The sequence below is a fragment of the Laccaria bicolor genome, genomic scaffold (genome assembly GCF_000143565.1).
Source record: "Laccaria bicolor S238N-H82 LACBIscaffold_25 genomic scaffold, whole genome shotgun sequence".
In the NCBI taxonomy this organism is placed as follows: Eukaryota; Fungi; Basidiomycota; class Agaricomycetes; order Agaricales; family Hydnangiaceae; genus Laccaria; species Laccaria bicolor.
In genome coordinates this window covers 413,734-439,858 of record NW_001889896.1, presented here as the reverse complement: position 1 = coordinate 439,858, position 26,125 = coordinate 413,734, and the positions used below count along the sequence as shown (strand labels likewise).

General features: G+C 48.0%; 9 protein-coding genes across 9 annotated transcripts; 3 read left to right on the top strand and 6 right to left on the bottom strand.

The window, feature by feature from the left end:
• Positions 1-1,190: 1,190 nt before the first annotated feature.
• On the top strand, positions 1,191-4,291 carry LACBIDRAFT_330150 (uncharacterized protein; the record flags this gene model as incomplete). The annotated part of the gene is made up of 11 exons (XM_001884415.1): positions 1,191-1,389; positions 1,444-1,631; positions 1,769-1,861; positions 1,984-2,168; positions 2,269-2,333; positions 2,394-2,402; positions 2,443-2,603; positions 2,676-2,849; positions 3,150-3,392; positions 3,589-3,930; positions 4,151-4,291. The coding sequence occupies 11 exons, from the start codon at positions 1,191-1,193 to the stop codon at positions 4,289-4,291; spliced, it is 1,800 nt and encodes a 599-aa protein (XP_001884450.1).
• Positions 4,292-4,868: 577 nt separating this feature from the next.
• Positions 4,869-5,756, bottom strand: LACBIDRAFT_330149 (uncharacterized protein; the record flags this gene model as incomplete). The annotated part of the gene is made up of 4 exons (XM_001884296.1): positions 4,869-4,999; positions 5,361-5,443; positions 5,511-5,524; positions 5,589-5,756. 4 exons carry the CDS (start codon positions 5,754-5,756, stop codon positions 4,869-4,871), a joined length of 396 nt encoding a protein of 131 aa, XP_001884331.1.
• Positions 5,757-10,623: 4,867 nt separating this feature from the next.
• Positions 10,624-11,290, bottom strand: LACBIDRAFT_303839 (uncharacterized protein; the record flags this gene model as incomplete). The annotated part of the gene is made up of 3 exons (XM_001884295.1): positions 10,624-10,926; positions 11,018-11,152; positions 11,243-11,290. 3 exons carry the CDS (start codon positions 11,288-11,290, stop codon positions 10,624-10,626), a joined length of 486 nt encoding a protein of 161 aa, XP_001884330.1.
• Positions 11,291-11,468: 178 nt separating this feature from the next.
• LACBIDRAFT_303838 (uncharacterized protein) lies at positions 11,469-12,037 on the bottom strand (the record flags this gene model as incomplete). The annotated part of the gene is made up of 1 exon (XM_001884294.1): positions 11,469-12,037. The coding sequence occupies exon 1, from the start codon at positions 11,781-11,783 to the stop codon at positions 11,469-11,471; it is 315 nt and encodes a 104-aa protein (XP_001884329.1). The 5' UTR covers positions 11,784-12,037.
• Positions 12,038-14,003: 1,966 nt separating this feature from the next.
• LACBIDRAFT_294953 (uncharacterized protein) lies at positions 14,004-16,012 on the top strand. The gene is made up of 5 exons (XM_001884414.1): positions 14,004-14,673; positions 14,729-15,023; positions 15,077-15,132; positions 15,192-15,775; positions 15,847-16,012. Exons 1-5 carry the CDS (start codon positions 14,019-14,021, stop codon positions 15,973-15,975), a joined length of 1,719 nt encoding a protein of 572 aa, XP_001884449.1. The 5' UTR covers positions 14,004-14,018; the 3' UTR covers positions 15,976-16,012.
• A 636-nt stretch (positions 16,013-16,648) lies between these two features.
• LACBIDRAFT_330145 (uncharacterized protein) lies at positions 16,649-18,039 on the bottom strand (the record flags this gene model as incomplete). Its single annotated transcript, XM_001884293.1, has 5 exons — positions 16,649-16,689; positions 16,748-17,200; positions 17,522-17,652; positions 17,712-17,732; positions 18,035-18,039. The coding sequence occupies 5 exons, from the start codon at positions 18,037-18,039 to the stop codon at positions 16,649-16,651; spliced, it is 651 nt and encodes a 216-aa protein (XP_001884328.1).
• Positions 18,040-20,605: 2,566 nt separating this feature from the next.
• LACBIDRAFT_303834 (uncharacterized protein) lies at positions 20,606-21,712 on the bottom strand (the record flags this gene model as incomplete). Its single annotated transcript, XM_001884292.1, has 4 exons — positions 20,606-20,694; positions 20,743-21,090; positions 21,148-21,504; positions 21,592-21,712. The coding sequence occupies 4 exons, from the start codon at positions 21,710-21,712 to the stop codon at positions 20,606-20,608; spliced, it is 915 nt and encodes a 304-aa protein (XP_001884327.1).
• A 978-nt stretch (positions 21,713-22,690) lies between these two features.
• Positions 22,691-24,723, bottom strand: LBPDI1 (protein disulfide isomerase; the record flags this gene model as incomplete). The annotated part of the gene is made up of 6 exons (XM_001884291.1): positions 22,691-22,873; positions 22,930-23,073; positions 23,122-23,661; positions 23,709-23,811; positions 23,862-24,393; positions 24,447-24,723. The coding sequence occupies 6 exons, from the start codon at positions 24,721-24,723 to the stop codon at positions 22,691-22,693; spliced, it is 1,779 nt and encodes a 592-aa protein (XP_001884326.1).
• A 100-nt stretch (positions 24,724-24,823) lies between these two features.
• Positions 24,824-25,591, top strand: LACBIDRAFT_303832 (uncharacterized protein; the record flags this gene model as incomplete). Its single annotated transcript, XM_001884413.1, has 4 exons — positions 24,824-25,006; positions 25,066-25,188; positions 25,243-25,425; positions 25,472-25,591. The coding sequence occupies 4 exons, from the start codon at positions 24,824-24,826 to the stop codon at positions 25,589-25,591; spliced, it is 609 nt and encodes a 202-aa protein (XP_001884448.1).
• Positions 25,592-26,125: the final 534 nt, after the last annotated feature.

Below are 26,125 nucleotides of genomic sequence, written 5' to 3'. Positions count from 1 at the left end.
CCATCATCACTGATGCACTCTCAGAACTGTTGTTTTCAGTGGATGCTTCACATTTACAAGCCACAAGTAAGGTAATTATCGTGGGAAAACAGTATTTTGTAATAATTATGCGCGGCAGCAACTCGGCAAGTGGACAAATAACGGTGTTTGCCGAGAAAACGAAGCTGACCACTCCCTGTTGCCATAGTGTCCAACTCCAAACGTCAAAAGATGGCGCCTTTGGTGTCATCGGCGTCCGAGTCAGAACCTACGTGCAGCAAGTTCGATCTAATATAATTTTTCTTACTCGTCACTACTACCGATCTATGTTCAAAGTATGCAACTGAGTAGCGACCAACTGACTACGTAGGAACTGCAAAGTCGGATCGATGATCAGGGGTAAGCCGACGGGTAAGATTAGCTTTTTCGATTTACATCCGAGCCAGTGATCGGAGCTATTAAAAGCGAAAATGATCGGAAAATCCCTACTGAGGCTACTACTAATTGAAACGTGGCCAAACGTGGCAAAATTAAGTCACGCCTAATCCGAGGGAGTCCGAGGGGCCAATTTCACCACGTGTGCGTGTTGATAAGATGTAATGGTGTAAAAGGGTCCGAAAGGGTCCGAAAGGGTGAAATCTTACGACGGATTCACTCTGATTTACGGTACACGCACGCCTTTCCAATCCTAGTGGTGTTAGATCCACAGTTCGCCAAGAAGATCACGGACATCGTTCCGGTCCCCCTGCCTAGATCCACGCTTAAAGAATCTGAATTTTGAAAGTTGGAATTCCCATTCTTCAAGGATTTTCAAGGTTGATCAAGGGGTTGGGGCAGCAAAATGTTGTTTTTGAGGTGGCTATAAGCCTTGAGAATATTATGAATACTGAGATATATCATTCAGGCTAAAATTTTAAGGACATCGTGTTCCTACAACTTTACGAGAGCCCGAAAAATACGCATTGCGGGTTGAAGCTTTTCGCTGTCAGTGTGTAGATCAAGAACACAATCACGTGCGGCTAGGGACCCTTCCTTGTTTCAGGTACTCTCGTGGGGAGCGTTTCAGCCGGCGTTCTTTCCAAAAATACAGAGCATCAATCTGCGCACTCCCGTTATAATTGAAAGTATGTGGTGTGCTTCAACAACATGTCGGATGTTTGAAGCCTGATATAAGGCAAAGAGAACGCCAGCAGTAAGCTCCAACCCCCCCCATGCAACCAGACACTGGCTGCAGCTGGTGCCTCTTCCCTCTGACATTATGCCTGCACCATTCCGAGCTGTCCGAAATACAATCCACTGATTTCGCCACATTTGAGATTGGAACCACGGAACTACCAGTGGTAGCGTCGCCACAAGATCGGTATCTTCTTGCAAATAATTCGTTTCCTCTCATGCAGGACCTGCTATCAGGTACGCAGTCCCTCTACAACGCCGTGGCTGTTGCCTTACTATTACCTATCCCAGCATTGGAAGAGGGCGACATGAGCAACCCTATCGGACTTCGAGGTCAGTGGCAGCCACCTCCGCTGCCAACTGACCCAACCGTTTCCGGCGTTGGCTCAGCAAGACCACTTCCCCAACCAGTAGTCGCGTCGGCAGCACTGATTTCTGCAGCACATAGACGCAGAACCAACCTTTCTTCCAGGCGATTTGTGTGTGGCTTGTGCCTACAAGATTTTACCGCCAAGCACAATCTACGGAGTTAGCTCTCTTTTTTTTCACGACCTCAAGTCTAATTTCACGAATCACCTTGAATCAGATCATATCAACTCTCACCTGAAGAGAAAAGGTCACAAATGTCGTGGCTGCAGGAAAAGCTTCGCGACGAGGTCCTCTTCGATTCGCCATTTTAAAAAGTGCCGATCGAATACTATGGCTCTGGGTGAGTAGAAACCAAGTAGAAACATTATACCCTAGGCCTTAAACAAGGCTGTCGCAACCCTTGTTCGTCTGTTATTGTATGGAGATTTTTTCTCTGGCACAACACCCGTTTCCTGTACTTAGGTCACTTCGTATCATCATGTTCAAAGGGGTGTACTTAGCTTCCCTGTCGTCGTCCCTTGGATATATTTTCTGAACCTCTCGTTCCGCCGCACAGCGCCAGGACACTCTGGCAGGAGCGACTCTGGACTGTTAAAGCGGTTGAAAAGCGGTGATACAACCTGCCACATCATCAGCGCCATCTTCCCGTGAGCGTTGAGCCGGCTTTCAGTCGACGGACGCTGGCCCCTGGGTATCTTCTGTGGACGCAATGTTTGGTTCCTGAGTTCAACACTGAGGTATAAGTAGCCGTCGAATGAATGGGCACGGTGAGGGTATTGTCGAGATATCTATGCGGATTAACGTCGACGTCTGTAACGCTCAATCTCTTGACACATAAGAACAAGGAGGTTTACTTACCGAATTATTTGTAGTTGTTTCTAGTAAGTGTACAACAGTTCCTATTATCCGTGACATAATAAGCATCATCTACCTCCTCTCTACATCCTCTCCCGTTCCTCTCCTCCAACATTTCAACGTTCAACGTTCAACGCTCATCGCCATATATCTCTCCCAACCCTCCTCTACCCGCCCATCTAACCACCCCGGCGCTTCCGACCTACGCCGACCACCATACCTCACACGTTCGCGACGCCTTCCCATTTTTGCGACGCCTTTCTCATACTCCGTATAATCCTGTGGATTCATTGCTGTAGACTTCGTTGTCGAATATGAGGGAGGGTGGGAGGGTAGCGTGGAGTGAGAAGATGGATGAGTATGTTGTTGAAATCGAGAGGTTGTTCGGGATGATGTTGGAGGATGCTGACGAGAGGAGGCTACTTCTTGACGCTGTTGACACCTTGAATCGGCCGTTGGTTGGTATTTGGTGGGTAGGTTCTTTAGGTTCTTGTGATACCAAATTGATAATTTTCGGTCAGATGGCGGCCGTGTAAACTACCTCCTATGTCAACCGTATGTTAATCATTCCTACGGTTCCAGCGTTAAGTGTTCTCCGCAGTCGATTCCAGTGTCTCGCTCCCCGACCAATCACTTTCCTTTCACGGAGGACGCCCAAAGAATATTGGTATTGCCCCCATCGACCAACAGTGAAGTTACCCATTATTTCTACACCATGTCGGCGTATTTTTTTCTTACCCTATATGGCATCTTCCTCACATTCGACGCCACAGATAAACTTGTACTCAAATATCTCATTGGTCCGTGGCCGCCTCTTCTCCACTTTCATGTCCGACTCGAACGTTTGCGTTCTCTTACCAACTCTTACCCGTATAGCGCCGCACTACCACCCCCATCATGAGATGTTCACGGTGCTGAACTTGATGTCAGTATTTGCTTTGCAAGATGATATTTTGAGAAGTACAGGACGTACCAACGTCAGCGAGATGGTCTCAAGTCATCCTCGCAGCTCATTTGTGCGGGACTTTCGTGGTTGGGGGTACTATTGAGAGAGAGAGCGCAGATCCCGTCTCAGGCATAATCGATTTTTCTCAAACAAGTCATGTTGCATTCATCGACACGGACTCCTCGTCGGTATACTCCAAACTAGATGGTCCCCTTGCAATCCCAACTTCCCCTGTATCGTCAGATGAAACTCTGTTATCTTTCTAGATCGCTCACCTCATCCTCGTAGACCTTAACCCCATGGGCTCCTCTCTCCCCTCGCAAAGGCACATAATTTTGTGTTTAGAGTTCCGTCCCCGACTCTATCTGGTCCAATTCCTCACTCCCCTTGCTAGGCATCGTATCCTCCTGGTACTTCCACGTCTCCTTCGCGATATCTCCTTTCCTCCTTGTCTAGGACATGCCAAACGCGCACCCAAGTCGGACGATGGATCCCTTCTCAACTCAGAAATTGCCTTTGCTAATGACGTCGATGTTGAGCTATCCCGCATCTTGGCATTGCCTCGCGAGACACGGCCGTTGCCCAAACCTTGTGTCTTGAGTTTTAAGGTGGAGGGAAGAGATATGGGGGCTTGTTCGGGCGGGCGTTCTTAATGCCCGAGAGAAGTAGAGCGTTGGCAAAACCTCACGTAAATGGTCTCCGTCAAGCCCTTCCAGGGGAGATAGGACTTCCGAACAACGAAGGAAATGAGCAATGGGTCGGAATGTGGCTGTTGTACTGGAGAGGTATGCTTCCCACTTTTTCCTTTTTCTTTTTCGTTCTGTGCAGTGGCTCACTTACCCTTTCGTTCGCGATGAACAGGCGCAATATGTCATTGCGACAATCATAGTGGCTCATCTCAGCTGGATTAGTCTCAAAGAACACATCCGAGTCGCGCGTCTTGGTTGTGCGATGAAAATGATTGAGTAGGCGAGTTTGTTCGTTGTAATACCCCCTAGCCTCCTTCTGAGTTGTATGTATATTCATTAGCGTGCAGTGCTCTTCCTGGAAAGGTTTCAAGCCATTGAACCTTGATATCCTCTGGGCGCGGCAGTGGCCAGGTTTTCCAAATGGCGAACTGAAGTGCTGATGAGTTCATTATTTATTTTGAAAACTCTTTCACTCAACCTCTTTTTTCCTTCAATGACTCCTCGTGAAATGACTCGGAAGTCGTGTTATTAATCTCAGGTTCGAGTCACGATCATCATGATTCATGCAGAATCATTATGGTCCGTGCGCTTCAACAGAATCATATATAAGGTCCCCGCCAGCCTCCCGACATCTCACCACTCTGGCCTTATTGGCTTAGATCAAGTGTAGTATCTGTTCTTAATAGTTTAACCGCTATTATTGAGGTACGCCTCTCTCGGTTATCCTATTTTTGCCGCCTCAGCTCCTTGGGCTCTGCTTGCACCCCTTGGATGTGATGACCTTGCTGCTGCAGAACCGGCTAGCGTCGTCGGAGGATCTTTATCCTTTTCTTCGCTTGTTCTCTTTGCTGGAAGTTTCAACTATCCATAAATTTTATGGAGCAGCTGATTTCAGCAAACAGATTATCGCGACAGTCTTCCACCTTCTTGGTTCGCTTCTTTTCAAAGAGCGAGGAGTCCGCCCTTCGCAGATGGATATCTGAACTCACTACTGGTTGGTAATCTTAACTTCATCATGATATATGTAGTTATTCAATTCTACAGCTTGACCCTAACGTCAATCCTTAATCTCTCTCAAACTGCAAGCCCCGCCTCATTTCCAAGCCTAAAAAAATCATGGAGGTGGCGCTCCACGCCGTTCAATACGACCATCAGGTGAACATCAAAATTATACTGCCGACTCGATCCTACCCTCCCCCAAATTAGGCAGAAGAGCTGGGGGGCGGCCTTGAGTATAGCAGGCAGGTCAGCCGCAGAAGGTTTGTTGGCGTAATGTAGAACAAACTCATCTCTTTGATGGATGTTAACTTTAGCAATTACGATATGGAGGACAAATGGAGGTTACTCACGAGTGAGGACGCGACTATATGGAGCCTTGGCCTTGCGCACACCCGGCAGAATTTTGATGCTATCGGCATCAGGCCAGTCGTGGCTGAGAACGAAAGAGAAAAAGTATTGTTGTTTGAGCTAGGGATGAAATTTAAATCCCTGATACCTACATGATCTTCTTTAACTATGATCAATAAAAATGTGTAAAGCTTCAACGCCATTAACAAAAACACCAAAACTCATCTCACCAAGTACACATTACTCTTAATTGGAGACTCAGTCAGGAATTCCATTGACTGGAACTCGATCCTCTTTTCTTTCATAGCTTTTGGACAGTTTCGGGGCCAAAATTCGTTCCTCGCTTGTAAAATACGTTCGGGGAGGTCTTGTTGCAAAGTCGGGAATCGTTTCGCCATTAGAATTGTGATGTTTCCGATCCCACCGCCGACATCGCAAACCGAACCGCCTTGGCCAAGTTCTCACTATGAGCACCCTCGATTGTCTGGACTGCGGTCCATAGTTGTTTATCAGCGTCAAGACTGTCTAGTGAAGGGCCATAAGGCATCTCTTCGACTTTTTTGTAGTGGGCTTCCACGATCTTCGTTGCGTCTGTGATCAGGGTCACAGGAGAGGATAATTGGCCGTCTTTGGGAGCCAGAAGACGTTCGTGGTCTTGTTTGAGGGAGAGCTTGGAGGATGTTTTTTTTTCCAAGCCTTAATCCACCACTTGATTGTGATTTGTGAAGTGGACATTGAAGCATCTACAATGGGAGTAATGGTTCCACTGTCGCTGCATTTGAAGAGGTAGGGTGACGGTCCGTCACCGTAACAATTTTATTTCCAAGTTACGCTCAGACTTAAAGTTCCTATGTAACGCGGAATCCTTCGTGAGAATGCCTTTGGAGTTCATAGAGAGTTTCAGCAGTTTTTGGACCAGTATCGGGTGATCACAACGAGGCATCAGAGGCAAGGAGGACAGCAAGAGGAGAGATGGAAGTGGTTGGGTAAGCTGATATCTTATCTTATCGCGCTTGAGCTTGAGGCCTGAGGAATAAGCAGACACAAATAACTGTCAGTGTCTGTGATCGCGTTCGAGTCTTGCGTCACCAAATCACAAACCCATTCGATCCCCCCTTCCTAGTCGCCCAAAATGCCGCTGGAGGCTACCATGATGATCATTTACGACTCGGAGTACATGCGGAACGGTGACTACCTACCAACGCGGCTCGATCCAATCCGACGCCGTCAACATCGTCTTCCAAACAAAGGTGGATGAGTACGAGAAGAAATCTTCTTGTGAGATACTATTGACACGGTTGTAGTGATTCTCCGACCTTTTGTTCGTCTCAAAAGCAGCAAATGACGAACCACGAGTGACACCTTACCCTCATACGAAGCCAACGCCGCCCAGATCACATGTGGTGCGCAACCATCTCACGCTTCCTTCACACCGTATTCAGCCGTTAACTTTTGTATGTTCTAGTTCAACCTGTGCTTTAGCGAACACTCGAGCGTTAAAAAGGTGACGCGAATCGGAGGAAACTCAAGGTAAGTAGGATTCAACGACGTCAATCTCTCTTGTCGCAGCCTGATCTCCTGTTCGCGCTTGCTTTGAGAAGTCTTCGGACCGGCGCATACATCTGGGCATCTAACAGAACCGAATCATCGTCTTTAGCGCCTTGGATCTTGAAATGTATCACAGATGGGAACAAGCGGAGCTGAATTTATGAGATGGACGGCCGTTGGCGTATCTGTTGTTCCTTCGAAAGCTGTCATCTCTGCGGCCGGGGAGTGAGCAAGAGCCGTCCGCGCTATTTTTCATCACAATTCAAAATGTTGCGAACCTCAGCTGAATTTTAGAAGCTTTGTGCTGTCGGCTTCCATTCAGACCCTCGCCTCTTATGACCCCTGGTGGCATCGTCACGAGCAACAATTCTCCTTGAGATCGAGGCTTGCAAGCTTTTCAATGTTCGTGCATTTGTCGGCATCGACCAGCTGTATAGCGGTCTGTAGATTATACTCTGCAGCGAATACCATCACTTATCTGGCTTCGCATCGAGATCAACCCATCAGGACGTATACTAGGCGTTGTGGGACACAAGTTCCACATCCAGTCAACATGAATGTTGAGATCGGGCTCATTCTCCTTCATGATGATCACTTTCTTCGCGTCGGCGACCAAAAACAGTTCCAAGGGGCTTGTTCTCGTGATCGATGAGGAGGCGCAAACGATACTGGTAGTAGTCATCGTGATGGCTCGCACTTTGTCGGGCCGAGGTGGGTGACGCTGCTGAGGTGTAGGCTGCAGGCTAGGTGCCATTTGACTTGGCGTAGCTTGGTATAACGAGCTGATTTGAGGCCCCAGTTCGTGCCCCCGGGAGGTAGCAGGTATCTGTCACAAAAGTCCAAATATGAAAATGCACCAGAAAGAGAGGTCTCAAACAAACTTGTTTCGTCGGGTTCAGGTAAGAAGCAGGCCTGGCGTCTAACTATTATTAGCAGATCACCATAAAAAATTGAAAGCCACATATCATGATGCCGCTTCAACAACATAAACAATCTGGGACCGATGCTTGAACCCCTGATATAAAGCAAAGAGAAACCCCAGCAGTAAAACCCAAACCTCACCATGCAGCCAGACACTTGCTGCAACTTGTGCCTCTACCCTCTGGAATTATGCCTATGCCTGTACTATTCCAGGCTGTTCCAAAGAGTGCCATCTGCTGATTTCGCCACTTTTGATATTGGAACTATGGAACGCCGACCAGTGGTAGCGTCGCCACAATATCAGCATCCTCTTGCAATCCATACTCCGTTCCATTTCATGCCAGACCTGCTATCAGGTACGCAGTCGTTCTACAATGCCGCGGCTGTAGCCTTGCCATTACCTATCCAAGAATTTGGAGAGGGGATCAACCCTATAGGACTCCAAGATCACTGGCAGCCACTGCCAACTAACCCGACCGTCTCCGGCGTTGGCGCAGCAGGACTGCCCCAACCAGTAGTCGCGTCGCCAGCACAGGTTTCTGCAGCGCATAGACGCAGAACCAATCGTTCACCCAGGCGATTTGCGTGTGGCTTCTGCCCACGAGATTTTACCGCCAAGCACAACCTACTGAGTTAGCACTCTTTTGCCTTTTTCTTTTTCACGATCTCGAGTCTAATTCCACTTTAAATCAGACCATATCAACTCTCACTTGAGGAAAAAAGATCACAAGTGCGGTAGCTGCGGGAAAAGCTTCGCGACAAGGTCCTCTTTGAATCGCCATTCTAAGAAGTGCCGAGAGAACATTGGGGCTCTGGCTGTGTAGAAACATTCAGACCCTAGGCCTGTAAAATCGCACACCTTGTTCGTCTGTTATTGTACTTATGGAGGTTCCTCTTTTTTTCTGGCACTACACCCGTTTCCTGTAAATTGCTTCTTATCATTATGTTAAGTTCAAAGGGCAGTGTACACCAAGTGTACACTTAGCTCCCCTGTCGTCGTCCGTTGAGTATGATTTCTGATTAAACCTCCCGTTTCGACGCACAGCCTTAGGATACAGGAATAGGCGGGCCATTCGCGAATTCTTTCTTCCCTCTGGACTGTAAAAGCGGTGATTCGTAGACGTTAGGGGATAAGATGAGATTATGTATGTTTGTAATGTTTGGCCCCCGCCTTCTGAAAATAACAGCGTAAGTCAGGTACATATTGTCGAAATATCTACCCGGATCATTGAGGTCTGTAATGCCCGAATGTGTGCACACACATAAGAGAGTGGTTACTCAACGTTTTTTGTAGTTGGTTGGTTCTCCGCAAAACATGAAACAGCCGCTCCGTATACATCTCCAAGACCTTCATCCACGTATCACCCACCTCAGGCTCACCGTCGGATCCTCCTAAGCTTCCCCTACCTTCTCTCTGCCTCCTCTCCCGTTCCTCTCCTTCAAACTCTCATCGCCATCAATAACTCTCCTCGAACTCTCCTCATGCTCCGCACTATACAACTGGATAATTTTTCCCATAGAACACGGTCCCGAAGCGGAAAAGATCGGTAGATTTATTGCTGTTGTCGAATATGAGGGAGGGGGGAGGATAGCGTGGAATGAGAAGATGGATGAGTATCTGAAATCGAGAGGTTGTCCGGGATGATGTTGGAGCTGATGCTGACGAGAGGAGGCTATTCCTTGACGCTGTTGACACGTTGAATCGGCCGTTGGTATTTGGTGGGTAGGTTCTTCACTATTCAGGTTTCTGTGATACCAATTTGATATTTTTTGGTTAGATTGGAAACTTAAAATACCTCCGTACGTTAATCATCCCTACTGTTCCAGTGTTCTACGCAATCGATTCGAGTGATGGGTACTTCTTGGATGCCGCGTCCTTCCATATTGATACCGACCCCATTGATCAACAGCAAAACTACCTGTTATTCTTACACCATTTGGCGTATGTTTCCCTCACCCTATATGGTATCTTTCTCTCATTCGACACCAAGAATAGGATTGTACTCAAATATCTCAGTGGTCCATGGGCTCCTCTTCTCCGCTTTCATGCAGGGACGAACGCAGGCGGCCTGCGTTCATCGGCACGGATCAACGATCTCCATCTTCCAAATCCAAGGACGCCCACACCCTGGTAACTAATATTTATTCTGGTGACATCATCGTCGGAAATAGCGTGCAGTGCTCTTCCCCCTCGAAAATTTTCAATCCATCGAACTTTGATATCCTCTGGGCGCGGCAGTGCCGGTTTTCCGAATGGCGAACTGCAGCGCTCATCATGAAACGCTTTCACTCAACCTCTTTTTTTCTTCAACGAATTCCGATTGTCTACTCCTCGTAAAATGACTCGGAAGTCGTGTTACTAGTCTCAGGTTCGAGTCTGATCCATGCAAAATCATTATAGTCCGTGCGCTTCAACAGAATCATATATAAGGTCCCCGCCAGCCTCCTTACATCTTCACCACTCTGGCCTTCTTGGCTTAGATCAAGTGTAGTATCTGTTCCTAATAGTTTAACCGCTATTATTGAGGCACGCCTCTATCGGTTATCCTATTTTTGCCGCCTCAGTTCCTTGGGCTCTGCTTGCACCCCTTGGATGTGATGACCTTGCTACTGCAGGATCGGCTAGCGTCGTCGGAGGATCTTTATCCTTTTCTTCGCGTGTTCTCTTTGCTGGAAGTTTCAACTGTCCATAGATTTTATGGAGCAGCGGATTTCAGCAAACAGATCATCGCGGCAGTCGGAAGTTCCACCTAGTTCGCTCCTTTTTTGTTTTCAAAAAAAGGTAAGCGAAAAATACTATCTCATGTAGTTAAAATTACAGCCAGTACTGAGTCGTTTAATTTTATAGCTTGGCCCTGACTTCAATTCCACAGCTCCCATATCCCCAAGATCCCAAACCCTCTCAAACTGCAAACCTGCCGCATTCCCAAGCCTAATAAAATCATGGAGGCAGCGCTCCATGCTGTTCAATACAACCATCATGTGAATATCAATGTTGTACTGCCGAATCCTGCCCTCCTCAAAATTAGACAGAAGAGGCCCGTGAGCGGGCTTGAATAAACCACTGGCAGGCAAGTCGGCGGAACATTTGTTGGCGTCCTATAGAACATAATCATCTATTTGATTAATGTAGTGATTACTCAACTTTAGCAATTATGATATGAAGGGCAAATGGAGGTCACTCACGGACGAGGACGCGACTATATGGAGCCATTGCCTTCCGCACGCCCGTCAGAATTTTGATGTTATCGGCGTCAGGCCAGTTGTGACTGATATGAAAGAGACAGAGTACGCGGTTGTTTGAGTTAAGGATGAAATCAAAGACCTGATACCTACATGATATTCTTCAGCTATGATTTATAAAAATGAGTAAAGCTTCAGCGCAGCCAACAGAAGCGAAAAAAATTCATCTCACCAAGTACATATTACAATTCTTAATTAGAGACTCGGTCAGGAGATCCATTGACTGGAACTCGATCCTCTTTTCTCAGATAGCTTCTGGACAGTTTCGTGGCCAAAATTCTTTCTTCGCTTGTAAGATACGTTCGAGAGGGGCTTTTTTGAAGAATATCTGCGATCTTAAATTCCATGACGGCCCTCAAACAAGCAAGCTCGTATCCCTGCACGACAATGAGACCCTATCAAACAGAAGCATGAACGCAATGAAGTTTACCCCCACAAATCGCCGTCCAAATTATTGAGTCGAGCAGGGTATGGGTGGGACGCGCGATGGTAGCACATAACTGGGAACAGGCACCCTCGATTGTCTGGATCGCGGTGCACAGTCCTTTATCATCTGCTATAACAGCGTCCAGGGGGTGAGCATCAAGATTGTCTAGTGAAGGAACATAAGGCATCACTTCGACTTTCTTCAAGTTGTAGTGCGCTTCCACGATCTTTGTTGCGTCTGCAATTAGGGCCACAAGAGCGGATAGTTGGCTGTCTTTGGGAGCCATGATCTTTCTCAGGCGTGCTGCTGGTAGGTTTGACGATATGCTTTTGAGCTTTCATAGTCGCCCGTAGGTGGTTTCCAGATGATAAAGTCCGAGCGGCGTGAGAAGAGTCTTGTTCACAAGGACACAGAGTCTACCAGAATCAGACGTAAGGATTCCAGTTTCATAGACTCACAAGGCTGCTGTCATTGACAAGTGGTCAGGTAGAGTTGAACAGGGGTAGAGGTGAATGCGGTTGGGTCGGACTATCCGACTGAGGCGGCCGCTAAATTTTTATTGACCTGACTAGTGAGCGCTCGAGTGTGAATACTCAAGCATCATGTACTCACCTGATAGAGCTGAAAACAGAAAACGCTCGCGGTCTTGAAAGAGCTTGATGAATGCCTTCCTCCCTGATGGATACTTGATTGCAACTTGCAAAGTGGACATCGAAGCATCTATCAACTGTCGCTGCATTCAAAGCGGTGGCGGTGACGGTCAACGGTCAAGCTCACCATGTCAACTTTACTTCCGAGTTACCCTCGGACAGGGAGGCGTTTGAAACGCCTCTGACGAGAGGGGAGAGACGTGGAAGGTTCAACTTGCTAGATTGTTGTCGAGAGGGGTTGGGCTGCTAACGTTCCTATGTAACGCACGAGAATTCCTTTGGAGTTCATAGTGAGTTTCAGCAGGTTTTAGACCAGTATCGGGTGTTCTCCCAGCATAACCAAGGCAAGGAGCAGATGGAAGTTGAAGCTGATATCTTATCTTATCGCACTTGAGGAATAAGCAGACACAAATAACTTGTCAGTGATCGCGTTCGACGCGTCACCTCCCTCCTCGAAATCACAAACCCATCCATCCCCCCCTTCCTAGCCTCCCAAAATGCCGCTGGAGGCTACCATGATGATTATTGACGACTCGGAGTACATGCGGAACGGCGACTACCTTCCAACGCGGTTCGATGCCCAATCCGACGCCGTCAACATCGTCTTTCAAACAAAGGTGGATTCAAATCCAGAAAACACCGTCGGGATCATGACTATGGCTGGGAAAGGGTATTTCGATTTTCTAATTTAGCGTTTAATGCACGAAACTCAAATCAAACGTAGTCCAGAAGTTCTGGTAACACACACAAAAGAGGTGGGGCAGATAATAGGAGCCATTCACAAAGCTTCAAACAAGATCGGGGGGGAGATTGACATTCCCACCGCCATCGCCGTTGCCCAGCTGGCGCTTAAACATCGAGAGAACAAGAACCTCCGACAGCGGATAATCGTGTTCGTGGCGTCGCCTTTGGAAGGGCAGGCGGCCGACGAGAAGGCGATGGTGAAGTTGGCGAAGAAGCTGAAGAAGAATAATGTGGCTGTTGATGTTATATGCTTTGGCGATGGGATTGAGGAGCCGGGTGAGGATGGGAAGACGGTGTTGAAGACTTTTGTGGAGGCTGCTACGAGCGGTGATAATTCGTGGGTTCTTCTTCTTCGGGTTTGAACGGATGAAAGGCTGATGTGAATCACAGACACTTGTTGAGCGTTCCACCGGGGGCACATCTCCTCTCCGACGCTATCATTTCGTCACCGATACTTTCTGGAGACCGCAGTGCCAGTATCCCTGAAGAGTTCGGCGGGACCGGTGAAGGTGCTGGACCGTCCGCTGCTGCGGGTGGTACTAGCAACTTTGAGTTTGGAGTGGACCCGAGTCTCGATCCTGAGCTTGCAATGGTACGTTTGTTCGCGTCTGTAATAGATAAACTATTATATAATATACGTTTCTCATCTCAGGCACTGCGCATGTCTATGCAAGAGGCTCAAGCACGAGAAGCAGCAGAGACGGCTACAGCTGCGCCCCCTGCAGAATCATCAACAACGTCGACGACTGTCCCTCTGACGGCTGCGTCAACAACCATTCCAGCTGATCCTACCGACGACGAGGAGGAGCGACTCCTACAAGAGGCCCTTGCGATGTCGGAAGAGAAGGATGTGGATATGGAATCTGAAGAGATGGAGGAGGATGAGGAGGACGAGGATGCTGCGATTGCACGAGCGATTGAGATGAGTATGAGAGGGCAGGAGGACGATGAGGCAGAGAAGAAGAAATGATTTGCTATTTTCACTACTCATATACTTTTTTGTTCCAACAGCGGAGCAATTCAATGGTGTTAGGATGCAAGGGTGTCACCAAATAAATGCGATATCGGTCCTGCCAGTCCAAGTAACGTTCTCTTGTTTTCCATCATCCTAGCCCAGTTTTTATCTTATGGCACGCGGGAAGAACCGTAGCATCTCAATGTTTCCTCTAGAGCTCATCGGGGACGTCCACGACCTCCCCGATTGCGAAACAGACACGGCAGCCTGGGTAAAGGCGACCGACGTGATCGCTAAAAAGAGATTCGACCCCTCGCAGCCACTTCCACGCGACTTCCAGCGCGGGCAAAGCGAGTCAAACTTCGAAGCCATGATGAACGACGATGTCCTGCAGGAGATCATCAACGCGCGTCGGATAGGGTGTGCCAGCCACCTGCACCTCTCGCAAATCGCAATGGATTACCTCACACAACGGGACTTTGAGAACACCTGGATTGACCTGGGTAAAGCGGGCCAGGAGGTGCATATCTTCAAGGCGTACAGAGAGCAGAATGAGGAGGACAACAGTCCGATGGGGAGCCTCTCGATTGGGAAGACGGATTGTCCTGAATTGTCTTCCGATCAGTTGACGCGCGGGGATGGGAAGGGGTTTATTGAGCTGCTGCAGGTGTTTTTATTGGAGAATAATCAGACGCCGCCGACGCAGCCTTTCATTCTGGAGAATGCGAGGTATGATAAGATTATTGGGTGGATGGGGGATGATGATCCTTGTAAAAATCGCAAAGTATTTTTGGGATTGAGGAGGCTGATGAGGACGTATCATATTTGTACGTGCTCCCCCCTTTTATTGTGGTTCTGTTTCCGAAGCTAAAATCTATACAGCGAGTTTCTGCTTACACGTTCTCATGTCCATCGACGGGCGAAAAATCAAACGCGTAAAATATACAAACGAACATTTCAAGACGAAGGAGACACTCGAGAAAATGAAACCCATGATGGACCACTTTGTTGGCCCAGAACTTGCCGATCAATGGCAGCGAGACGAAGCGCAGAAGCGAAAAGAGATGGTACTTTTTTGCTCTGCATGCTTGAAACCCGAAGAAAAGGATGTGACCGGCAAGATGCCCGCATGCACGAAATGCAAAGCGATTGGACGTGAGATTCGTTACTGTAACAAGTAAGTGGACCTTCCCTAGCCAGAAAATATTAACATCCCCTTCCCTCCCGCAGGGCATGCCAAAAGGCCGCATGGAAAACACACAAACTCGAATGCGGTAAACCATACGGTACGGCCTTCCTCTCCCCTTTTGCTTCACAAGCTAGCACCAGCCAACCACTTCCAAAGACATATCCCAGGTCCTAAACGACGTAGTCCCCTTCTCCTTCTCAACACACGACGTGGAAATCTCCCCACGGCCCGACATCCCAAAGGCTCTCCCAGGCTACCGCCGCTCCCCTTACCTCATCCGCCAAATCGAGTACCTCACAAACTACCCAACAAAAGACTACGTCCTCCAACTTCCCCCGGACAAAAACTCGCGATACGAAGAACTCAACGGCGTATCGCTGGACACGCCCCACGGCGCAGCTGCGTTCATCATCATGCGGAACAGGGTGATGATGGGGTTGTCCGCTCAACAAGGGGTGGACAGCGCTATGCTGTATATGTATAGAGTTTTACAGCGGAGTGTGACGGAGGGAGAGATGGAGGAGGCGTTACTCCGGAAACAGCTTGGGAAGGAGTACGGCGAGACGTGGGAGAGGGTGTTGAAGGCGGACAAGGCGGGAAAGCCGCCGGGGAGCCCTGGTAAAGTGTCGAGGCAGGAGATAGACCATGCGTTGGGGTGTTTAAAGCGACTGGGCAGGTTCGGTGTTGTGTTGAAGGATTATGTGCCGGGGAGGGGGCAATCTGTTCTTCTTCCCATTCTGGTGCGTTTGTCAGACACGGTCACACGGTGGGGATTGAGATGCGTGCTTACTACTTACTTGTGCGGGTATAGGTTGGCCCGAAGAAGGATGTTATGGTTGACGTGGACTTTCCGAAGGAATTGATGCCCTCTGAGGCAGACGGTATCGATTTGCGCAAGTTGCTCCAACTCGCTGCGCTGCTTGCACAGAAACAGGGATAATTGCCATGTCATCACACCCGATTGAAAATGATACTGGGTGAAATCAACTGTGGTTTCTACCTCAGACGCAAATCGACTCGCTCATCATTCACCGACTGAGTAAAATACAAGGGACAACCTCAACTAGAGCCAGAAAAAATAGGCCATCAAGTGGCAAATATGCGGTCAGCTTTTGCGAATTAGTTTGAGAGCGGAGTCGATGGGATTAGCCCTCTTTTATTCGCCAGGGCACTCTTTTTTCAGTTTATATAAGGCGGGTTCTGACTCAGCCGCACTTCGACTTACAATTTTATATTTTCAGAACGGGTCTATCGATATAGCTGTTACACCCATTGGTCTCTCCCTTGACCTGAATCGGTAAGTTAAGATTAAATTGGGAAGCCAAGATTTTCAGGCTGGATTGCGATCTTGAATACTCAAGAACCGCAATCACTACAGACTTGAGTCACTGTCTGCAGAACATCCGTCGGTGCGCTCCTGTCGTTTTCTATTTCAGCAATATCGTCAAAACCCCAGTGTAAATCAATTACTAATTTACAAACACAGTTCATATTATCGTGAGCCAAGGTACGACTTCACATAATATCGAAGTCTGTCTACGAGAGACTAATGACTTCCTCTCTTCCTTTCTTTACTTTGATCTTGTCACCAACTGTCAGGCATATCACCCCTTTCAAGTTCGTCGTCTGTCATAAGTATCTGGCGCTGTAATTCCTGCCTAAAGATTATGCATATCAACGCACATAAAAAGCAGGCCTTCAAAATAAATTACCTTGCGAGTGGGACGGGGCAGATTCGGAAGCTCCGACGTAGTCCATGTTTCCTGCAACATTTGTAAACTGTCCGCCGTTGATCTCGGAGTCTCTGAGATTTTTGAACATGTGCGCGTTGATGTCCGCCTTCTGCACTCGAGAGGACACCGGAGCAACACCATGTTGACCAGCGGGAATATACCTGACAGCCCCGCCGACATTTACATGTTGACCACTCCCATCCATCCTCAGGCCGCTCGAATGTTCAAGGTAGTCCACTTCTATCTCCTCTCCTTCCGACCCTTCTATGGCGTCACGAAAATGGACGCCTTCGACGGTTGCTCCGTTGAGAACCAAGTCAGCGGCCACGTTCATGAAAATGGGCCTTCCGGTGAAATGCACCCCATGTGCTCCGGCCATCATGGAGGCTTTAATCTTTCGACCGTTCCTCGCAGGAGGGAAGGGTGCGGTGTCTGAAGAGATGCGCCTGATGAACTAAACGACAGGAAACAGGTTCAAAAGAACGAACGTGGGGTGAAGGCAGCTGGTGATGGGGGTTGCAGGATCATAGTGGTTGATCCATACCATTGGGCCCAGGCCCTTCTCTGCATCTCTGGCTCGTCGAGGTATGGGTTCCATTGGTCCATCGCGCCGGTGGGAATGAATATGGATCGTCACTCGACTTAGCGAGCTTACTTATGAATGTTCAAGGAACACATGGAGTCATAGACTCGGAGTTGACGTTCGGCCAGCTATCTGTTCTGCACTGAGTCTGTACAGTCTGTAATACTTACTCGAGCCTGTGTTGTGCACTCGAGTTATGCAGTGCTCCGTCACGCGGCTGGTAACCTCACTCCAGCAATCCGTGTTCGCGCAGTCCTCGATAGCGTAGATAGCGTCACACAAATGAACGAGCCTAAGATGTCTGTATAGTCTGTAGTATTCGAGCTGTTGTTGCACTCGAGTTTTCAAGGCAGTGCTCACGCTCCCTTTTGGCGGGCGCCGCTGAAACCTACCAAATAGAACACATTTCAGGGGTAAAAGACAAATTTTCAAGAGCCACATGCGGCCTTTAGTGAGACTCATTAAAATTCAGATAACGCACGGTTAAAATTTGAATGAGATTCTTCGCTGGGATTTGGTTTGAACTATTGGCTGCAAAAATAACGGTTTGAAGGGGTTGGTATAGATAAATCCAAACAGCGACTAAAGGAGCAGGATCACGCGACGCTTCGACGCGTCGCAAAAATATATACAGACGGTCACCGGTCACCGGTCTAGACGTCATCAGCCATCCGGCCTCTCACCTCATGAACGCTGCACGAGGGAAAGGTCATCCAATGGCACGGCCCGCTCAGGGCGCACCTAAACGTGGTCGTCCGAAGAAAATCCGTGATGCAGTGACACCACCAACACTGCCGACAATGCGGTGGGCAGTGTTGGTTATTAACCCCCGGACTTTTGCAGTGAAGCCTTAATTAAGAGGCTCTGGTGTCATGTCTGGGACAAGAGCCCCGTTTTTCAAAAATTACATATATGGTAACTATGTCGGAGATTTATTTCTCTTGTCACAACCAGCCGAAATTGGGACGGCATTGAATCGGCATTCTAACCAGTGCTAACCGTTGAAAGTTCTTTATTTTTCCATCTTTTAGCCCAAAATTGGCTACAATCACGCCGGAACTCCCGTTGCCACCTGTTGCAACCAGGTTGCCACCCTGGATGGGACCAAAATTGTAACCAAAAACTCTTTGGTTGCTCTTAATTATGACGGCAATTTTGATAGGAACGTCCACAACAAGTTAGAACCGGTTGAGATGCCGAATTAGAAAACTCCGACATACATGTATGTATAATATAAGGCTGTGTAGTGTAGTGGAATATTGCGCTTTTTTGATCTCCTTTTATGGCCAGCCCAAGTTCAATTCCAGCGGTTGACATCCTTTTTTTTTTTTTCACAGAGATAATTTAATCATAAATATGTATCTCAGTAGAATCTTGACATATTGCTATGAAAATTTGTGAAGTATATCCTCTCCCTATCTACCATTTAAAAATGGGCCAGACACCCATCTGGGGCCACAACTATGAGGAAACAGGTTGGAAAACAGTGAAGAAAAAAACCACATGCATTTTTACACATGAAACTACAAGACTGGAGATTAGGCCAAGAGCTCAGATTAATTGCAAAGCAGATTTATGTTCAAGTTCCTCATGTTATGCTAACAAGTATAGAGTACTGAAAATAACAATGAACAGGAATAATGATGGCTCTAGTGTCATGTCTGGAATGGCTGAGAGTGTTTCAATCCTTTTCAAAAATGTGCATTTAAGAAGCAGGGTACTTGACACTGATTACATATGTAAAATTATAGATCAATAGCAAGGGTTGTTCAATTGTGACAGATTTATTTTTAATTTCAGATAGATTTGTTGTAACACACCAGATCTTAATTCTTTATATATGAAGGCCAAGACTATGTGAGGAAATATTAACAACATATATTACCAGCAGCTCCTGTATCAGCATTTTATAGCAGTACAACAATTCTTTTTACCCATTGATTCTGTCTTTTTGTTGCTTTTGGTGCAGCAACCTGCCATTAGGAGGAAGAAGTGCATGTAAAGTACTTCCACATACTCTGAGATATTCTACTAGCATGGATACATACTTTGATGAGCAATTGCATCAAGTGGAACTGACTTTATGCTTAGAACAGCACAAATTCCCTTTCCAATGATTCAAAAATGCATTCTGGGTTCATATTACAGCAAGATGCAAAAACGTAGACACCTCTCCAAATTTCCCAGACTCCGCCTCGCTTTGTACAAACAACCGCTTTAGGAAATGAGCGGGTGCGAGTGACGCAAGCATTCTGTTCTCGCTCCACCAACCTCCACTTCGTCCATTCGCTAGCGTCTCATCTATGTCATTTCCTATCAACCCTCGTAACAATGAGATGCCGTTTTTGTTCGGCAGATATAAAGCGGTAGTTCCCTGACATATTTGAAGATGGGAAAAGAGAAATTATATAGAAGTACCATATTTGTAGGAGTATATATAATAAAATGGCGCGCCATGCAAGCGCCATGAAGTCACTATGACGCGTCGTGCGGCGGAGTTGCACCAAATGCGGTTGTTTGTACAAAGCAAGGCGGAGTCTGGGAAATTTGGAGAGGTGTCTACGTTTTTGCATCTTGCTGTAATGTATCCTACAATTTTCCACAAGTTAAGTGAGCTATTAAAATATTTTTCCAGCCTGCGGCGCATAGCACAGCAAGAAAAGCCAGTAGGAAGAGGTGAACTGCTTGAGCAGCTGCCTATTTGGGCGTGGGTGTGAGATTGATGGCTTATGTCTGTTTTTGGACATGTCTCAATATAGACATAAATTATGTCTATATATGGACATAAGGTGTCCCAGACATGGCACCAGAGCCAATTAAGACGTGATTCTTAGGGGTTATCAAGACCCCACCTAAAAATAGATTTTTAGAAATCGTCGCCTGCTCTAATTCCCCATCGTGGACTTTCCAAAGGAAGTGATGTCCTCTGAGGCAGACCGTTTCACAAAGCCAGGGTTAGCTGCCAAGGGATCGGCGTCACAGCTCGAGTTGGGAGCCTGGGTGAAATTAACAGTGGTTTCTACCTCAGACGCAATTTGACTCGCTCATCATTCACCCACCAAGATAAAATACAAGGGACAACCTCCAGAAGGACATCAAGTGGCGAATATGCGGTCAATCTTCGTGTATTAGTGTGTGACCGAAGTCGATGGGATTAGCACTCTCTTTTATATGTAGGAGGGTTCCGAGCGAGCCGCAGACGTCCGATTACTTTACTTAGTTAAAAGACAAATTTGAAGGCAGGAGGCAGAGAACTAGTCGAAGTAAAGGCTGGCGCCTGGGAACCTAGCCAGGATAACTTCGTCCCAAAGCCAATGCATCGGCGTCGTGTACGCGATATCGACTGACTCCGCACGATCAGCACCGCTCGTGAGGAGGGAAACAAACTCACCGTTAGGACCACAAACAACAGCCCCAGAGTCCCCATCTTCAGAGAATGTGCCAAAGTATGAGTTCGAGCCGTAGGGCAAGACTGGGGTTTCCGTGGAAGTGAAGGTGCCGGTGAGGCCGTACATACGCACTTTGGATTGGAATCGACTCAGACGGCCGATGGTTGTTCCCGTTGTGGAGCCATTTTTGAAAACGAACCGCACGGGAACGTCGCCAGCGGTAGAATAACTGATCTGTTCGGCGGGGAGGATGCTCCAGAGCTTGAAGAGATGGCGGTCCCAGGGGTAGTCGAAATCAGCCTTGTCGTCGTACATCATGCTCATGAATTCGCCGGGGTCAATCTTCACGCCTGAAACGAGAACGGTTAGATTAGGCGTTCTCCGGTTGGACGGTGTTCAATACGCACCCAGGTTAATGACATTCTGGACAAAGTTTGGCATGAACCTATTCTTGTCAAGTTTGACGACACAGACGTCCTGCGTGTACCCATGGGGAAGAGTGTTGCCAGTGATCGGTGGGGCCCACACGACGTGGCCAATGACGCGGCTCTTCGGTTCGGACCAGTCCATCTGCATCATGTTATAAAACTCCTTGAGGGCCTCGATCTTCTCGTTTGTTTGCTTCAAGTCGGTTTTGGCGGTCTCCAGTGGTCCTGCCCGCAGTGGCTTACCGGTGAACGCCTTAATGCAGCTGTCCAAGAAGGTGACGGTGTTAAACAGGCGGTCGATTTCGGCCTGAATAGATTTCAAGAAGTCGTCGAAAGCTTTGGTTCCCATCAGGATGACCTTCTTCTTACGGCTAAATAGGAGTTGTCAAAATTGCGCCCATCGTCTCAAGAAAACGGACGTACAGACGTAGGTGTACTCTTCGTTGGCTTGGTTTAACCCAAACAGCACATGGCGTGCAGTAACACCATAAAGTGCCTCGCCAATGTGAAAGTAGAAACCAAATGTCCCCTGCGTCTGTGGCATATTTTCGCCAGCGATGGGCAGGCCGAGAGCAGTGGTGACGGAATGGATAACATTTTTAAGGGGATGATTATCCTCGACGGGTGCCAACAACGGTGGACCGCTAAGAAATCGGACCTCAGATTCACGGAATGCCACCTCGACGTCGTTGATATCATGTTGCTTGAGGAGGTCAAGGATATCTTGAGAAGATTCGAACGCGACGTCGCCGGTGGTGGTGTCTTCCTGGACTCCGACCCAGATGGTGACGCTACCAGTCACTATATTATTGCGGCCGTCCGCAGCAGGCTCGTTCCAACTAAAGCGAACGAGGTCAATGGAGGTGAACGGGATCTGTCGCTCCTGGAGGAGTTCGCCAACCTTGGAACGAATGTCAGTCCGCAGAATGCTACACTTCTATAAATCACGAACTTTGTCACGGATAGTAGCCCACAGGTTGTCCTTACCTAGTTGGGCATGGTCCTCGACTTCAAGAAGCCGTATAGGGCGAGGGTCGTTCCATGGCTCGTCAGTAGGAGGCGTAAACTTCTCCTTCGAAGTCCTGTAGATGAGTTTGGGACCAAGGCGACAGTCGCCACGGACGTCGAAATAAAAGTAATCCCTTTCAAGCTTGGGGACGTCGTGAACGGAGGACGTGAAGGATTCATTACTCGAGGCATCGTCGTCCTGGTCGTGGTGCGCGGAGGAGCCTCGATTAGTCAAGTCATACTGATAATAGTGATCCAGAATATTGCACCCAAATTGCACCGACAACTTTATACCCGTCGAAGGTCTTACCCCAGGCCCCTAATTGTTAGACCTCGCGAGAGCAGTGAAAGCTTCCCCCACTGTTCACAGTGACATTGTTAATCAAAGTGCGAATATTGCACAGGGTGTGGACAGTTAGTTCATCGACTCGCTCATCACTCACCAACTAAGTGTATATCATAAACACCAGTTGCCAATTAAATAAAGATGCCTATAATACAGCTTTACGCAAACTTAATCCAACCGACTTGATTTGCCCGTTTTATGATCCACTCTTGGGTCTGCATTCACGTCATTGCTAACGAGACGATGAAGCACCCAAAAGAGGACACCTAGTCCGACGAAGAGGAAGAAGGCGGCACGCAAGGGGTACGCGATTACATAGTTCTGTATACCCAGCATCTTGTCGCTCAGGAACTACAGCAGGTTTGCTTAATCTTTTGGAAATGAGGAAGAGAGAAGGAAAACCATACCCTCGCCAATCGTTCCACAAAGTTCTCCGAGTTCTTGTAGCTCAATTTCCCCGACGCAGCATCCTCAACCGCCGAGAAAATACTCGTGGAAGAGCTGAATTTGATGGGGGATCCAGAACGATCCACATCATAATATCTTAGTCGCTACAAAAACCTGTGAGCTTGAGCCAAAACAGCCGCAGGGGGACGTACTTTATGATCAGCAATAACAATCTTGACATTATCCAAATCATCAGCCACCTCGTGCTCCTGCCCCCCAGAAACCTTGACTCCATACATACTCTTCATCCAATCCGCCCACCTCCCTGCATCCATCCACGTAAACACCACCTCTCGCCCCTTAAACACACCCGTCCCCCCTGTCCTCAGCCTCCACTTCTTCGCAATGTCCCGGAATCGCTCTTCAATGATGTCCTCCGTTTTACTTGTAGAGACCGCGATCATGACGAGAGGCGCATGAGGTGCGTTCATCACTGCTTGGAAGGTGTCTTGAGTGAGTTCCAGCGTCGTGGGTAGTCGGTGCGATAGCAGCCAAACATTAATTTTTTCGTGCGTGCTGGTGGAGCTGCCATGGAAGATTGATGAGGGGGTTTGAGAGTCGTGATCTTTGAGAGCGACGAGTGACCAGGAGACTGAGGAGGGAATGTTATATCCAAGGAGGAGGTCTGGCGATGAGGAACTGTAGATTGTTGGTGTGCCAAGGAGCACAGCCGCATCCTTGCGGATTTTATCCTGGTGAGGTTTCAGCTTAGGCGTAGAAAGAAATGATGTCCACGTACAAGAATTCCGGTGTCGAGTTCTGAGTGGAGGAGGAGGTAGACTACCTTGTCTTTAGCGACATGGGCCTCGAGATCTGTAGGTTTCTCGAGTGGTTGCACGACACTTAAATGATGGTCAGGACGAGAAATTGAAACGGGGAGGATGAGGCATACTCTTCGGAAGCCTTCTCAGTGAATTCTTTTAGCTGATCCAGTTTTCGGCCTCCATTGTATTCTGACCGACCACCATTAGAAAAGAATATGAGGGTCGGGTAACCTTTGATGTCTTGGGACTTGCATAGGGCGCTATGGTCGTCACAGTTAACCTCGGCAATAGTGACCTTGTCCTTCATATGCCTCGCCAGCTTCTTCCACAGCGGCGCAAGCTTTTTGCAGTGCCCACACCAAGGTGCGAAGAATTTCACAAAGGCAGGTCCTTGATCAAGTGTGGACGAGAAGATCTCGTCGGATAGTCCCAAGACCTCGCCGTCAACGTTTAAGGGTGTTTTAGGTTTAGGCGCAGCCGCTGCGGGTGGTCGGACGACAGTGGGTGGTTTCGATACTGGTGGCGTCTCTTTGACGAATCGTTTAATGAACGTCTTGAGGTCGTCCAGGTCTCGATTGCCGTTATATTCCTCAATTTGTTTGCCCGCGTCGTACATGAATATCGTAGGATACCCTTTGACGCCATTCTGGTCGCAAAGGTCTATCGCCGCCGTTCAGATCATGGAACATAATTCGGCGCCAACGATTGCGCACCTCCGTAAAGCAAGCAATTAACCTGTGCAAGGTTCACACTCGGCGTTTCCTTCTCCATATCAACGACCAGCTTCTCCCATGTCGGTGCGAAGTTGCGGCAGTGACTGCAATGAGGCGAAAAATGCTCAACGAACCATAGTCCGTTCGCCGTCGACTCTTTGAAAGTGTTTGGCGTGAGTTCAGCGGTCCGCACGGTAGGAAGAGCTAACGAAGCGAGCGCGAAGGATGTGACGAGGACCGAGACTGGCAAGTCTCGAATCACTGAAAGGAGAAGCATCGTTGCCGTTTGTCCAATGTCGTGCGGTAAGGGTTGAGACGCCTCGGTGACACGTCTGACCACGATGTGTCAAATTTGGCATGTGACCCCCTGCGGGGATATGGATTTCTTTCATTTCCCCCACCATCACAGCAGCCAATCTGTGGCCCACTTCGCGCTCTTCAGAGACGTCAAGAACTCTCAGTCGTTGAGAAAACGTATTATCGCAGCGGCGACGATTGAAGGCGCTGCCGGCGATCAAGAACGAGAAGCAGTGAATTTTGCATTCATCGATGCTCGTCTTGTCCGTCGCCTATCATATACATGGCTCTTGCCTGTGATGTTCAACCTGAATGGTCCTAGATAACGGGTCGACTACACCTACAAACCGCGATTTCTCAGGCTATACTGGCTGACTCGCAGGGAGCAATTAGAACGAAATCTGTGCATTCCGAAATTTTGTGGGCTCTCAACCCGACTAATAATGTGAGTTTTCATTGTTCAATTTACGTCTCCCAGGCTGAGCCTTTCGCATCGCAGATTACTGAAGCCTTGCGACGGTATGGCGTTTCCGACACCACAACGGATCTCATCGTCGTGAGAGTCGGCGAAGCAAACCTCGATTCCGCGAAAATCCAGGAACTCATGGAAGTTGTTGTTCTGGGGAAAATAGTTCCTTTTGCTGAAGTGAAGGATATCACTGATTGGTCTTCAATCAAGAAGGTGCGATCCATTGATATACCTTTGACGTCCTATTCATGTCACCCAGTATCATAAACTTAATGGGGAGGTGGCGGTACAAGAAACAAAAGGGAACATAAGTAGTGAACGCGCTATTGTGGATAACATTGTTATTAGTACAGTTGCGATGAAGACTGTCATGGTTTGATGCCTGCATATTCGCTGTCGCTGGGACCTTTTCCTCAACTTTTCCTTAGCGCGTGGACGTTCGCAGGAGCCGATTCCTAAATGCAGTGTGAAGAACGAATGGCAGGTTGAGAGATTTCTTTGCGAGAAGTCAGAGAAGGCGGTCGGAGTATGAGAGAGCCAACACCAAAATGAATCAAGATCATATTGGCCTGCAGTTATAGGAATGCCAGACCATATGGGTTCAACAAACGATATCTACTGATCCAAAAAGCTGCCTCACGCTAATAAGAATAAAGGTGGGGTTAAACTCTTCGGGTCCCCCAAACTTCTTGACCCGCTTTCTCCATACACAACAAGCAGGAAGGGTCGAGAAGGCAGCGCCTGTGGGTAGTTGAGCGGACTGAAACTATGTAGTCTAATTGGCTAGGTGGAATGACCACCGCGATGATCTGTTTGCTGAAATCCGCTGCTCCATAAATTTTATGGGCAGTTGAAACTTCCAGCAAAGATTTAAGAGAACACGCAAAGAAAAAGGATCAAAATCCTCCGACGA

Coding starts and splice junctions, on each gene's coding strand:
- LACBIDRAFT_294953 (XM_001884414.1), top strand. CDS start 14,019: ATGGCACGCGGGAAGAACCGTAGCATCTCAATGTTTCCTCTAGAGCTC. Junction 14,674..14,728: donor GATGAGGACGTATCATATTT/GTACGTGCTCCC, acceptor AAATCTATACAG/CGAGTTTCTGCTTACACGTT. Junction 15,776..15,846: donor CTGTTCTTCTTCCCATTCTG/GTGCGTTTGTCA, acceptor GTGCGGGTATAG/GTTGGCCCGAAGAAGGATGT.